This window comes from Humulus lupulus, chromosome 8 (genome assembly GCF_963169125.1).
Source record: "Humulus lupulus chromosome 8, drHumLupu1.1, whole genome shotgun sequence".
NCBI lineage: Eukaryota > Viridiplantae > Streptophyta > Magnoliopsida > Rosales > Cannabaceae > Humulus > Humulus lupulus.
This window is the reverse complement of record NC_084800.1, coordinates 61158946-61175828: the sequence shown is the minus strand read 5'-3', so window position 1 is coordinate 61175828 and position 16883 is coordinate 61158946. Positions and strand designations below refer to the sequence as shown.

The 16883-nt window shown below is 30.0% G+C and overlaps 1 protein-coding gene across 1 annotated transcript; it reads right to left on the bottom strand.

Annotated features, from left to right (window-relative positions):
• Nucleotides 1-360: 360 nt before the first annotated feature.
• Nucleotides 361-2694, bottom strand: LOC133797451 (AAA-ATPase At2g46620). Its single transcript, XM_062235347.1, has one exon. It carries the CDS (start codon nucleotides 2261-2263, stop codon nucleotides 833-835), a length of 1431 nt encoding a protein of 476 aa, XP_062091331.1. The 5' UTR covers nucleotides 2264-2694; the 3' UTR covers nucleotides 361-832.
• Nucleotides 2695-16883: the final 14189 nt, after the last annotated feature.

Genomic DNA, 16883 nt, shown 5'->3' with positions numbered 1-16883 from the left:
CAAGCAACTGCCTTTACAAAGTTGATTGAACTCTATCAAGAAAAAGGCCAATATGTATCGTCACTAATGATGAGAGCAGAAAAATACAGGGTGCTCGTTCAATTCAAACAAAGTACTATCATTTCATTCTACTTCTTATTTATTTATTTTTGAATGAATTTTTGTTATTATTAAGATGGAAGATACAGCCCCAACCAATTAATATCACTACTCTGGTCACATGCATTTCCATCATGGGAATAAGTCCAAAATAGTTCTTTCCTTTCAGTTCCATCATAAGTAATAATTCACTATCTGATTTTGCAGGTTCATTTTACAAAAATATAAATATAAGGGTATCTCTAAAGTAGAAGAGGTGAGTAGTTTTTGTTTTTGTTTCATATGATATGATTAAACAAAATCTAACAATTGTGATCTTTCTCATCAAACTGTGCGTACATATTCAAAAACCAACCATAAAATTGAAAGAATAGTAATTGAAAAACTGTGCCACAATCACAATGTGGATATGCTTCCATTCTTCTAATGATAAAAACCTAATCTTTTCAATATACAAAGGCTGATGACATTCCTATACCCAAAACTACCAAATTATATTAACCAACCAAAAAAATAATAACAAGAATATTATGGCACTATCAGCTTCTGATTTAGGCCACAAATTTTCCCGATTGAGTCGTTATAAACAAGTGTTTCATAATACCCCCTTAGCCCCTCCTTTTTCCTTAACCCCTATCCACATACATATACAGCCAATTGAGCATTCATTTTTTTAAGCACCCAATAGGCACGCGACATGTGTCGGGTCACTTTCGGAGCTCCGCTACCCGAATCATCCATCCTTTTGCGAACCCGAATCGAACGACTGAGAGGATCTTGCACCACTTTTCATCCGCAAGAATCCGTAGAGTTTCCGAATATCTTTAACCGAGTGAACCCCTTCGCAAAAAACCCCACCGGGTTGACCCGATTCCTCCACGTAACTCCTCCGTCCGATTTTCCCGTTCCCCCGCCCATCACCGTCCGTTTGCAACGCCGTAATGACCGTTTTGATGGCTCGACTAGGCGAGTTCCGGTTCGCAATCATGAGTTCTCCGATCTCGGCAGGGCTCAAACTCGACCCGTTTTGGAAAATCTCTTCCACTTGAGGAAAAAGCTTGTGTTCTTTGAGACCCAAATAACTATTTGCCAAATTTTTAAAAGCGGTAAAATCACACAAAGGGAAATGGATGTGGACATCGACCCGACCCGGACGGAGTATTGCCTGGTCAAGGTTCTCCTTCCCGTTCGTCGTGAACACCATGATTCTCTCCTCTGCAACACACGAGCTCAACAAGCCATCCATGAAGCTCAACACGCCGGGCAATGTCACGTCTGTCGGTTTCCCGATCAAGAACCGGTCAAGATCCTCGATGACGATCACCGACTTTGCCGTCGTCTGCAACAGTAGGATTTTTAGATCGGAGTCGTCGGAAACTTTGGAAAGATCGAGATCGTAGACGTCGTATCCGAGGAAATTGGCCATGGCGGCGACGAAGCTTGTTTTTCCGGTGCCGGATGGGCCGTATAATAGATAGCTTCGTTTCCAAACGCGACCTAATCTGTGGTAATATTGTTTGGCTTTGAGAAAAGATTCGAGGTCGGATTTTACCTTGGCTTTGAGATCGGCTTCCATGGCGATTGTCTCGAAGGTGGAGGGATGACTGAATGGGATAGATCTCCACCGTCCATTCTGATGATGACCGGAAGATATGTTCATATAAAGCTTCAAATCTCTTCTTCTCTGCTCAACCTCATCGGCAACGGTGTGTATATGTTGAAGATACGGCCTTAAGATTCTACGCTTGTCAGCTTTACGAATCTTGAGCACCAAGTTTCTACCGTCGATTTTATCGCCCTTTCCTTCGTTCACCCAAACAAGTTTCGCCCCGAGAAAATGGTCTTCGATTTTCTGGTTTGGATCGAGCTTGAGGACGATCTCGTTGGACTTTTTCCCGGTGATGAGGTTGGTGAAATCGGAGTCCTCGATTGCGGTCAAGGAGTTCAAATAATCTGAAACTTTTCTGTAAAGCTGATTTTCTTGCATGGTGTCTTCATTGATTTCGGGGACTTTGAATGATTGGAAGACATGAAAGCAATCCTCCATAGCTCCCCACCATTTGTTCACAATATAAACCAACCCAGTTCTGTACAAAAGCATACGAACCACCACGAATGCACAAACCACAACCACCAAAAGAAGAAGCAGATATGGAATAACCATTTTCTGGTGGTGCTTCAATAATGGAGAAAACCCCACAAAAATGAAAAATGGGTAATCTCGCTCTATCTCAGAATTAGAAGCGAATAAAACTCAACACTAACAATAACAATAATGGGTATTGGTTTTTTTCTTTTTGAAGAGAAAATCATGTTTGGTGGAATGAAAATCAATGAGAGTAAGGGAGTTTTTAGGATACAAATGAGATTGATAGATGAAAAGGTAGGAGAGGATTTTAATGGCGAACTGAGGATTCTAATAACTATTCAATATATATTCATATATATAAAGTGGGATAGTGAAGAAGAGAAGAGAGAAGAGAAAGATGAGAGAGTGAGATTAATGGAAAATTTGGGTTGTTTTTATATATAAATATGTATTATTGGTTTTGTTTTGTTACAGGCTTTGGCTTTATGAGCCAGGTTGTTCTATTCTTTATGAGGTTGTTTATTTAGCTTACGTAATAAGTTTTATTATAATCATTTTATTTCTTTCTGTAAAATTTTGATTCCGCCTTTTGGTTATTCCGAACCAGAAAGAAAAATCTAAAGCGTGGCTTCACCGCGTAGCATTATTATTATCATTATTAATTTTGCGGAAAGTCATTAGTCAAATTTTAATGAACATTTGTTTATTTATTTATTTTTGCTAAGATAAGAAGCAGATTGAGTCTATAATAGCTGATCACTGCTACTGGCTAATAACTAGCTTATCATATGATAATAATAAAAAAATAAAAAAATATTCATGTCACGTATAGTAAGTCTAATCCACGAAGTTGATTTACTACTTTATGATTAATATGCATAAAGTTTAGCATTAATTTCATTTGTAGAAGTATGAGTGGACAATATTTATTTATTTTCATAAATCGAGTATCTCAATAAAAATTATAATATTATATTATATTTTCACAGTGAGTGTTCTAGTAAAAATAATTTAGGAGCAGAAAAGTTCAAAATTTTACTAGATAACACCATGTGTTCAATATTCAAATTGGACATATTTTACCAGGATGGAAGTGAGAACATAATCAAATTTCATATTTTATTATTTAAATTTAAGATGCACCACAACATGGTTTTTTATATAATCAAATTATTATAATGCATTCTCTGTCAATTTAATTCAATTATATATCATGGACTTGTTTATTCTATCCTCAAAACACAGAATCGTCATTTATATATTCTAATCGGATAAAACTCAAATAAAGATCTGTATGCACTACAATTTTCAATTCATAAATATATCTTATATATATGTTGAGTGGATGAAATGTGGTAATGGTTTATGTTAGTAAGTGGTATAAAAAGAAAGATATGGAATTGTTGATAGTTATTATTAATCTGTTTTTTTAATATTGGTTGGGTTGGGTGGGTTGTCGATGGATTGAATAGGTAGGTAATTTGGTTGTACTAATTAATCAAAACAAAACAAATCGTACCCTTCATAAACAATAGGGGGCAGTTAATACTTCCACCCTACGTATATGTCGTTTTGGTTTATAAATTAATAACACTTAAAATAATTAGACCGAAAGGAACTAATATGAATCTATCTTCATTTGGAATAAGACGTCTTAATCTTCTCTTTTTGACATAATAAGATACAAGAGTGGTTCAAAATTTATAATAAAATTGGCCATTCCCTGGTGCTCACTTTAGGAAGAAATGTGATTTCTACAAGCTTTTTAGACCCATATAATTCGACGTTCCACAAAATAATTAAGTAAATGGCATATATATAGTTCGGCCTATTAATTATTTATATATGTTTTTTTAAATCAACATTTTAATTAGAATTCATATTTGTTAACAAAACTAGAGTTGTTCCCAAGTTTTAAAGTAACTTTTTTAGGCGATATAGTATTGTATTGGTATTAGGGGTGAGCATCTAAACCAACAAACTGCGGTGACCAACCGCACCGCACCATACTACACCGCAAATCGCAGTGTTAAAAGTAGAATAGTTCGGTATGGTTTGTATCTTAGCTAAACCGCGTGGTGCGGTGCAGTGCGTGGTTTGGCGGTGTGAAATTTTGGTTTGCACCACACCGCTCCGTATACTTACAAATATGTTAAAAAAAAAAATAAACTTTACATATACTATTTTTTAGTAACCCAATATGAAACTAGGAGCTCACTTAAATTAATGTATAACATTATTCTCTAACACATCATACACAACAACTCCTTCCTCTATTATCTCATTTGCACCTCCTCCCTATCATCATCTCTATCTCACACATTTTTTAACACACTCACATTGTGGAAAACCCCCCAAACCACACCGCAAAAAATGGTTTGGTTTGGTCAGTTTGATGCAACGAAATCACACCGCACGGTGTGTTCTAGCTACTACACTGCACTTGTGGCGTGGTGTATTAAAAAGAGTTCAAATCATCCAAACCACACCGTGCACACCCCTAATTGGTATCATTAAAGGCAAGGGAAATTTGATACTTGACTCAAGATCAAAACGCAAGAATTTAATCCGTAAGTATGTGTGTGTATATGTTGTAAAATATTTATAAATTAGAAAACATAATTGCACTTCACGTAGTCTTTTGTAATGATTAAAAAGTATATTTTTTATTTTTATTTTTAAAAATTCTAAATTATTAAAATTTTAAAAACAAAATTCACAAATATCTTATTTAAAATTTTAAAAATAGTAGAATAAAAAAATTAGAAAATAGAAAGTAAAAAAAATGAAGAATGCTTAAATAAAAGAATAAAAAAAGTGAAAAAAATGATAAAATAGAAAGAATAATTTGAGCAATTTTAAAGTTCTAAATCATTTTTTTTTGTACTCTCAATTATATAAATATATAGATTATTTACATAAAATATAATCATACTTAAAATAATAAATCAAATAATCATCATTTATCAATATTTACATAGAATAAAATCATATAATTTTAAATAAAAATCATATTTCTTTAACCAATCTCAATATTGTATTACAATCAAAGGTGGATCCATAAGGAGACGAGTGTGGACGCTGCCCCTATTGAAAAAAAATATATGTATTTTAATTAATCATTTAATATATTTTTAATTGAATCTAATATTTAACAAAGTAGACTTTGACATAATGGATAATAATATATATTTAAATTACAAGGGCTCAAAATCAAAGCATTTTTTCTATCCTAAATTTAAATCTTGGGTCAGCCACTATATTGCATGAAAGCATTAATTAGCTCATTGTCAAGATTAGTATGCTTTTATTTCAAGAATAACTTTAAGGAGCATTATCTTAACACCCCAATATTTGATTAAGACACCCTAATTTTAATTAAAAAATCAATATAAATATATATATATTCAACTTATTGTTAGAAAAGTTTATACATGATCTTTATTTATTTTCATGTATATCTAATATTAAACAAATTAATACAAGATAACCTAAAACATGTTTCTAAAGTTGAATTCAAAGAGAAACAAATAATATAATACTTACATTATACGCAGCAGAATTAAGAGTCATTCCTTCAGTTTCTCTAACTCTTGTAGTCTCTCTGTCGCAGAGTATTATCAAGAAACTGAACCGATCTTCTATTTTCTTCACAATCTTCTAATGTATCCTTAGAACCACCTAGAAGAGAAAATAACAAAGAGGTTTAGAAAATGACTTGTGTTTAGAGAGAATCTAAAACTATAAGAAAATCTGACTTGTGACTTATCAAACTTCTCACTAAGCACTCCCTTTATAGACTCAATTAGGCCATTTAATTTAATTAAAAAATCAATAAAATAAAAGTCATTTTGAAGCCCTAGGTCGAAATTATCATGGGCTATAGGCCCGTGAAATTTCTCATTTGATTATAAGTCCATTGGACTTAAAATCAAGGCCTGTATTATTTTCTATTGATTTAATTAATTAAATAATTATTTAAATCATTTATCAAATTAATTATTTATAATTTGAACCTTGATTTAAACTTATTTATTAATTTAGATAGCAATTTATCTTAATTAATAAATCTGCCATAATTTCTCTTTTCTTCTCAAAATTACATAACTCTGTGAAACTATCCAAAATTGACCTGGTCAACTTTGATAATTCTAATTGATGATTAAATCAATTAATTGAGACTATCTAAATGATTTTATCCAAGGTACAATGGGGACCATGGGCCTATGGAATCAAGCTCCAATAAGTTATCATAAATCTAACAAATAAATTTACTAACTTATTAATTCCTCGTGACTCCACTATAAACTTATAATTGCACTTTTGAATTCATAGAACGCTCTATAACAAATATAGATACGCTATTAATTATCCATTGTTACAACCATAATTGTCACTCAATCCTCTATAGACGGTCTACAATGAGACAAGACTAAAATACCGTTTTACCCCTCATTGTATTATATCCTTAAAACACTTAGTTCCTTGTAAATGATATTTCAGTAAACTAATTTAATTACTGAAATGAGATCTCTATCATTTAACACCTTGAATCAAACTAAAAGGAAACCATCGTTTCACTTATTCATCAGAAGCTATAGATGTTCATATCTATGATTAACACTCCCACTTAATTATACTATCGAGTTCCCAAGATGTAAGTATGGGCTGGTCCGTAAGGTAAGCTGGTAACGAATAAGTCAAAGCACTCAAATAATACAATCAGTTAGAATACTAACCACTCAGAATTGAGATTGAATTGACCTATGGTCAACTATATGATATGAATAGAATAGAAAATAACAGTATGTTTACTTATCTTATCAACTGTCAATATCGGTCATGTCCGATGTAACAAATACATCCGATCTTATCTACTTTGCTAATGTTCTGGAAAGAACATAACACTGTAATATGTAAGTAGATCATATCGTAGACGGCAAGTCAGTGTAAATCCGGTGCATTGACTAATCTTATGACTAACTTATTTTGAACATATAATCATATTTATATTCCACTGTGATTACGTCACTATAAATAAGATTAGCTATATGCTCGGGATTTAATAGAAGTTTATATTAAAAAAAGGGTTTATACTTTTTTAGACCCTGTGTTTTGACAAATTACTTTTTGGACCTTATGTTTTGTAAAATAGTTAAAATAGAACCCTAAACTCAATTTTGATGAAGAAAAAATTGAATATAACAACACAGTTTTTAAGCAGAATGATTTTATTTTTGTTCTGAATTGTTAGTTTGGTAAATTATTTATGATTATAGTTAAAAAAAATATTGATCAAAATCGGGTTTAGGGTTCCATTTTAACCATTTTACAAAACATAGGGTCCAAAAAGTAATTTATCAAAACACAAGGTCCAAACAAGTAATGGGAAAAAAACACAGGGTCCAAAAAAGTATAAACCCTTAAAAAAATAATCATGAAAGTAAAACATGTGAGCAAAGTGATTGACCAAGTCAAAAAATGATTTCTATTCTTTTATTAATAATAAAATGAAATTATAAAGAATTTGAGTTTTAATTAGGGCATAAAACCCCAATACTTATACTCACATTTTTCTATTTTTTTCTTATCTTTTTCATGTATTGAAAAATACGAATATATTGACTGTCTTTTTCGCTATCAACCTAATCTAAGAACTTGACAGAAAATAGAAGAAAACAACACAGAAGTTTTACGTGGTTCAGACTATAAAAGAGATCTAGTTCACGAGTCTTTGGTATTCGCGAGTTTGAAGCTTGTTTGAACAAGCTTCAATGGGATCTCATGCAGTGTATATATTGCTATGAGTTTACAATACTTAACTAGCCAAAATCCTAAACCCCTTACAAGGAGATATCCTAGTCCTATTTATAGGGGTCTCAGTCATTAATGTCCTTAATAGACAATTAATACAACATTCCTCATTATTTGGGGGAGTAAAATGCTAATTAATTATATAGGGATGCACTAATAAAAACTATGGGCCCAAGCATATTGCACGGCGCATTTGCAGAAAGTTGTCTACCAACTTTATGGGTAACAAGTATCTGACACTGTTAGGATGCGGCGACACATTTGCCCATGTCAGGCGGCGTTGTGGGAAATGCCGATTGTCGAGTGTATGAACTCGACACCACTGCTTGAAGCTCACCAAAAATTTTCAGATGATCGCCTGGTGGGCTACAGCTGCAACGACTGACACCTAGCAACTACCCCAGGTTCGAGGGCAAGGATCCTAGACTTGAGGGATTAGTGCACGAAGAAAGCGAGAGAACCACCTGAACGGTCCTCGGAGCGTCGCCTCGCTTAGAGTCATCCATGCCTCAAGGACGGAGTTCGGGATGTGGCCTCACTTGGAGACATCCACATCTGGTCAAACCACGACATTCGGAAGGGTTTTACACTCCGAAGAGCTCTACGCGAGCTGTATGAATCCTCACTAGCGCTAAAGGAGATTAATTACTACTCTAATGACTATCACGTGTCTAGTGGTCAAAACACGGACAACAAAATATATTTTAAATATTTAGATAGAAAAAATTAAAATAAAAAAAATATTAAAAAAAATTTGTTAAAATAAAAGATTTTTTCAAAAAACATTATACATTATTTAAAAAAATATATGAAAACAATATAAAATAAAATTATTAAAATCAACAAAAAAAATTAAAGAATGTAAGAAAAAATATTGAGAAAAAGTATTAAAAATAATTTAAAAAACATATTTTTTAAATTAATATGGTGCCTTTATATATTCTTTGAGTATAAATATAATACCCATAATTCTAATCAAGGGGCGACTTCAGATGGGGGAAGTATATATGACCTTCAATGGCAAAGTAGAGGCCAGTCAAATGTGGATAAGAAGAACCTTGGCTATTTATAATCTCAATTAAAATGTTTGTAATCGGAACAGTGGCGGAACCACATGCATTCTAGAAGGTGGCATGGCCTCCCAGATTTTTTTTAAATATATAATTTTACATTAAAAAAATTATTTAAAAATTATCTTTTTAATTTAATATTTAAAATCTTTTTGCTTGGCAAGTTACGCCACTGAATCGGAAGTGGTTACACATTATAAACTACTTAGATATTTATATTATAATATTCAAATCTAATATTTAAATAGCAGTAATTGTATTGGGATTCACAACCAGTTACATTTACTGAAATAAATAAAAAGTATTCATCTTTTCATGTGTATTATTAATGTTTTAATTAAGAATATATTTAGATAAAAAAAATTAAAGAATAATAAATTACAGAGGTAGGAAAAGAAATGTCATGTACTTTTACCAATTCTTGAGTCGCTCCCATACGCGTAATCTATACAGCATGAATAAATCTAACTAAGACAATACATATATCTAATTAAGACATAATATATACATGGATTGACTACAACGTATTTATCTTTTTTAATATTGGTGTATTATTTTTCTATTTCGGCACTTAAATAGTTATAATCTCAAATTTTTTTATATGATGGTGTACATTATAGCTATTTAGAACATCTTACAAATTTTCAAGAAATTATGAATAATTTATGGTACTGAAACAGAATCTAAACTGTCTATTGCACGCGTGACTGTTTTTTTGTGTACGAGTGTAAAATTTGACAGTTTAAACTCTGTTTTCGGCTTTGTAAACTATTCAAAAATTCTTAAAAATTTGCAGAATATTCTAAATACCTACAGTATACACCGTCATATAAAAATTTAAGATTATATTTATATAAGTGCTGAAAATAAAAAAGACTGTACTAATATTGAAAAAAATAGATGCGATATAATCATCCTCTGTGTACATATTAGAAAAAGCTTATTTTAGATCATTAAGTCGTGCAATTAGCTTTCAAGGTTGAAAAAAAAGTCCATATCCTCACAGCACATTACTTTAGACACTTTGAAATTTGAATATGCCTGAAGTGAAGAGTCGATCTTACCCTTTTTCTTTTTAAATTTAATTTTCGTTTTCTCCTGATACCATCACCCTTATAATTACATGAAAAAATTACAAGTACATTATTACTTTTCGTTTCATTTGCTTATATAAAGTTAAAACCAATAACATTTTAAGTTTGCAATGTTCATGTGAAAGCCAGATTGCAATATTTATTTCACTTATAGTTTTATAAATAAAATTCATAAGAAAATCTTAAGCCTATCTTTATCTCTTCATTCTTACAAGTAACGGGTCGATTTGACTGCAATATTTATCACAAAAGTTTGATTTTTTTTTTAAAAAAAAAACTCTTTTATTGTTACAACAATTTGGTCACGACTCATGAAAATAAAATAAAATAAACATGTTAACTTTTTACACCTTATCTTAATATTAAATTTGATAAATTTTTCTTGTAGAAAAAAATTGATATATTTTCAATATGTGGGACTCCTTTAGATGGACTTGCGTGTTGTGATTGTTGGTGCTTACACAGACAACATTTTTATGCGTGACGCGTAGGTCACCCTCCCACCTCTCTTTCTTATTTATCTTAATTAATAAAATAGTTTAGACTTTAACACTACGGTAATCATGTCATATGGTATAGATATTTAGGGTTGGTAATCAAATCTTATTTGTGCGTTATTAGTCGTAGACCTTAATGTAGTATTATACACTGTTTTTAGGGCACTAATTGGACTAATTCCAAATTTCCCAATTTCACTCAAGTGGCCAAGCCAAGTACCAACTGTCCCCAAATAGCCTTTTCAAAATGTAGACTTATCTAATATAAGCATATATCGTTACAACTACTACTTGAATATGTGTAATATTATTTGGACTCTTTAAACTAAACATAACAAAGTTGTAAGTGTTTCTTTCAAACACACAACTATTTTTTTGTTTTTTTTTTTGAATTTTTTTATGAAGAATAAATTTTGAAAAGTTGTTTAACAGTTTTGGGTATCTAAACTTGTAGAGCACATTGCGAATTTGGCTTTATATAAATGGGACAGATGGACAAACTCAGCCGCCAAAAGAGGCAGTGACAAAAATCTCAGTACCACCAAAGCCACAGCATAGCATATTCTTGTTGGAGTACACAACAACTCTCCAATTGGGTTTATATTTATTTGAAATCTGTTTTTTAAAATTATATGTTTCTGACTCTCTGTTTTAATTTTTTATTTATTTTATATTTTATAAAATTATTCAAATAAATTCATAAATTCAATTTTAATAAAGAAAAAATTGAATATAACAATATAGTTTTTAAGCAGAATAATTTTATTTTTGTTCTAAATTGTTAATTTGATGAATTTTTTGTGATTTTAGTTGAAAAAACTTTGAACTATTTTACAAAATATAATATCCAAAAAGTAATTTGTCAAAACACATGGTCCAAACGAGACAAAACGTCTAAAAATATATATTTTATTATTTTTTGGTTTGGATTTATAAAAGGCTAAATAGTATTTATCACTTAGGTTTTGAGTATTTTTTTTTACCAATTAGATCTCAACTATTATTTTTTTGGTTCACATAAGTTCTGATTATCATAATGATAAACTAATTAATATATAAGCTATATATGAAATTTAGGGACGCAAAATGCTATTTACCCTTTATAAAAATTTGAAATGAAACAAATTTAATTTTGTTTCATTATTACTATAAAATGAAAATCTTGGTGATGGAATATATATTGTTTTGAACTTTTATTCTGAATTATTTTTCCAAAAAGCCAAACATAGGATTGATTTTTATGCTATATGAGCGGCTTAAATAACACAAGCAGAAATAGGAAACAGAAAGAAGACAATATTTGTATTTATTTATTTTTTTCTCTTTTGACTCTATCTGTAAAATTATATCCGTTGGAAGTCAGTTTTTCTTTTATATATATATATATATTATATTTTGAAAATTTATAATGTTAACTAACTTTTTCGTTAATAACTAATAAAATAAAGCTTAAAAAAATAGAGATTGCGAGACAATTTTTCACGTGCTTCAGGTTGTAAATCAATTTTAGTCTACGACTATTTAGATATTAAGAACTTGACATTTTTTCAGCATATAGTTAAAACAAGCTCCAGAGGAGAGAGGACTTAATCAGATTCTATGAATTCCTAATTACTCTAAATGTCCAATGGTGAAAACACCAAAAAAAAATTGAAAATGGAAAATAGATTTTATTTTATTTCCCTCCTAAAATTGAAGTTACAAATTCTTAATATTTTATAAAGTCGGTTATATTTATATCTAAGATTCCTTTTATTATTTTCTTAGGAAGAAGTCCCTTTATGAATGATTTCTTTTGGACTGCTTTTGGAATGTCGCTTTTAGCTTTTTAAAGTAATTTAAAAAAAGTGTTGATAAATTCTACTTTTAAATACAATGTTCCATTTTCTGGGTTGTATATTTTTTTCACGTCTATCATTTTAAAGTCATAGGGATATATCCCACCAAGTGTAGTAATATATGTATTTAAAATATAAATATATATGCATACGTATGTGTTTATCTATATATTCATTTATAAATCTACAAATAATTCACATCTATTCTACATGTTATATTATTTGTACATCAGCCATTTTCAACCTAACAGTTCTTAAATTTAATTTACCAAATTTTTCCTAGACATTTTGTTCCTTTTTTATGTTAACTAATCATGAAGGTAGAACACCACACAACAATACCAAACTAGTTTGAATATAAATTAAATGTCTTTTTTTCTTCATCCACATAATTCAAATTACTGAGTCACCCAACACCAGTTTTAGTATTTTAAATTATATTAAATAAGATTCTATTTTAAGTTCAACAACTTGTTAGATGTCAAGGTAATATAGGTCACCGTATAACGATGTTGATCTTTTGCACATTGATTATTTTGGTTTTTCATTTAGTTAAATTTGTGTAGAGAGAATGAAAGGGCCTGAAATTGTGACATTAACTTGTATAGTTGTTTGGCTAAGGAAAATAATAATAATAATAGGGAAATTTGCTTATTTATGCATTATGTGGGTCTTAAATAAAAAATATGATAATATATACACATGATCATTTTATCTCATTATTATCTTTGTTTCCAAAAATACCCCTAACATAAGTTGTTTTTCACTATTCTCTTTCTCACATTCTCTCCCCACTTTTCTCCTCCTTCTCCCCCGTGGCCGAGCACATCCATCACCACCCACTCACCTCTATTTTTTTCTTAGTTTTTCCCTCTCTTTCTCTCTTTTCCCCTATTTCTCCCCCTTCCCATTTATTTTCTTTCTTAAGTTATCCATGGATATTAAAAAAAAATACATATGATAGTTTTTGATGATTTCGAACTTAAACCCACTAAAAGTCAATTAAGACACCAATATACGCATTTCGAGCAAATGTGGGCATGGTTTTTTTGTTATTCTTGAAATTTTTTTAATTTTTTTGCGATCTGAAACGTTAAAATTTGCAGAAAACTCAATGTGTCTCGATGCACCTCGATGCCTAGCTCGATGGACCCTTAACAATTATGATTTTCTTGAAAAAAAAGACTTACCTCGATGAAATTCGACACACCTCGATGAAACTCGAAGTCATTCATTAAAATGCATAATTTTTCGCTCGAGTATCTGTTTGAGATGATTTTTTTTATTTTGGTATTTTTTAGAGATCTACACGTTTAAGATGTGTAAATACACATTTGAGAAGTTTAAAGTTTGATAACACCCCAAAGTTTAAAACAATACCCTAATATATTCGAAGTTAGGCATGTTTTCAATTGTTAAACTTCCAAAATATGTATGTACATATCTCAAACGTGTAGATCTAAAAAAATACTCAAATTAAAAAAATTACCTCAAAAGGACACCCGAGTGAAAAGTTATGCATTTTCAATGAATGGCATCAAGTTTCATCAATGTGCATCGAGGTATATCGATGTGTTAGGATTAATGCCCTAAAAACATGTAAATACATTGGCTTTAAATAAAAGTAAAATTTTATTATATTTGAATGGTGTAATTATTGTTTGAATTAATTATATAATAATATCAAGAAAATTCCCTATTCATTCATGAGAATATGATCTTGTAATAATACGAGAGAATTAATATCATATACAATGAATAAAATAGTCAATAACATATTAAAATATGAAATCTTTAATGAATAGTTACTAGTATGGTTTGCTAAGCATGCGAGATGCAAGTAATCTAGATTCAGATTACTAATGTGGATAGACATCTTAGTAAATGTGATGTATATAATAGAGATTATTTATGACAGGACCGATGAGAATTAATTATATTTATAAACTTGTCGTTTGACATAAAAATTTAATTCTTATCATAATAGATAATAATTTGTAGATCAATCTAAATTCTGAATATTCATGAACTCCTGTTTATGTTTATTGGATATTTTGTTTCACTCTTTAAGGTCTCTTAGAATAATGGGGCTAATGACTTTTGTTTGGAGATTCAATATCATGGATGGTTGGGAACATGAATTACAATATTAGAATTCATGATTTCCTAACAAACCGAATATTGGTTCCCTTAAGGATTTTTTCTGGAAGTGAATAGTTATTGAGTTCAAATCTATAATTAGATTATAGATTAATTATTCGCTAGTGAATTAATGATACTTAAGTATCAAAAGTTAATTAGAAGGGTAAAACGATAATTTTGACCAACTCTAATTACGAACCAAAAATGGAGGACAACACTACATATATTGATTATATCAATGGACTACAAGAGAAAACTCTGCAAATACAATTTTATAAATACTTAGAGTGCAATTACATATTTATAGTGGAGTAATCATGGAATTAATAAATAAGATTATTAGATTAAAGAGTTTGATTAATAATCTGGTTTATTAGAGCTTCGTATTATAAGTCTATGATCCCCAAATCACCTCTGTCCTACACTGTCAAGGGTAAAGATGTCAAAAGAAAGATTTGTATAGAGAATGACTAGATTGCAAATGAATTAATATTTAAGGACAAGGAAATAATTATGTGATAATTATGAGAAATTGATTAATTATTTAACTATATAGTTTTTATTTTGACAAACTATAAGTTAAAATAAATATTAATCTTGTTTGGATTAATATAAAGAGAGATAATAATAAATATCTTATTTAAAATATAATATTTATTTATTTAATTTAAAACTAATATTTTAAGATAAAGTTAATTTTGAATTAACTAATATTTATGTTGGGATAAATATATTGTCTTAAAAGTTAATTAAATAAACTGATGGATTTTTATCCCTGGGATTTGAATTTTGAATTTTAAATAAATTTGTTTAATCAGTTATTTAATTATTCTTTTTAAATATGTTTTAAATAAATAATTAAATATAAATATCAGATCAGTTTTAATTTTAATTTTAATTTAATAAAATAAAGATTATTTAATAAGATTAAATATTTTTATATAAGTTTGATAGTACGTGACTTTCAGAACAAGACTTTTATTATTTTTATGAGATTAAAAATACAGACTCTCTCTAAAAAGTGATAGTTTTCTCTAAACTTGAAAATTATTTCTAAACCTCTTCTCTAAGTCAAACCTCTCTAGATCTTATGTGTTGAGTACATCTAGAGAGTCACATAAATCAACCTTTTGAATCCAACGTGCCCCCACACGTCCTTATGTGTTTGAGGATTGGTCTGAAAGATCAAGATGTGAGCTTTCAGATTACTAGATAGGAAGATCGTTGATTTTGTACAAAAAGATTCAATGACACTTGATAGGCTACAAAATGTAATCATTTATCTGTTTTGTATGTGATTTAATGTTTATATATGTATATGATCTTGGCTAGTATTAATATTTATTAAAATGGGTCCATATATTCCACTGCGCACCTTTGATTTGATCATTTGATACCAACACGAGGTGAATCGAGTTTTTCATTAAAATCATGATTTTTCACGGCCCATAGAGCTAAGCATCAAGGTACATCGAGTTTTCTCATGAAAATCATGATTTTAAGGCGCTTCGATACACCTTGATGAAACTCGATGCATCTCGATGAAAATCAATGCAATTCATTGAAAGTTCATAAATTTTACTCGGGTATCCATTTTAAGTAATTTTTTTTAATTTGGTTATTTTTATGGAGATATACACGTTAGAGATGTGTACATACACATTTGGGAAGTTTAAAAGTTGAAACACATGCCCAACTTCGAAAATATTAGGGTATTGTTTTAAACTTTGGGGTGTGATCAAACTTTAAACTTCCCAAATGTGTATGTACACATCTCAAACGTATAGATCTAAAAAAAAATACCAAAATTAATAAAAAAAATTAACCTCAAACGAACACTTGAGTGAAAAGTTATGCATTTTCAATTAATTACATCGAGCTTCATTGAAATACATCGAGGTTAGTCGAGGTAGGGCCTTAAAATTATGAATTTCATGATAAAACTTGATGCACATCAATATACCTCGATATACCTTGATACACCTCGATATACGTCGATGTCCAGCTCGATGGACCTTTAAAAATGATGATTTTCATGAAAAAAAATGATATGTCTCGATGAAATTCGACACAACTCGATGCAATTCATAAACATGCATAATTTTTCACTTGGGTGTCCGTTTGAGGTAATTTTTTTAAATTTGGGTATTTTTTTTAAATCTACACATTTGAGATGTTTATATATACATTTGGAAATTTTTTAGCTTGAAGACACCCAAAAGTTAAAAAAAATACCCAAG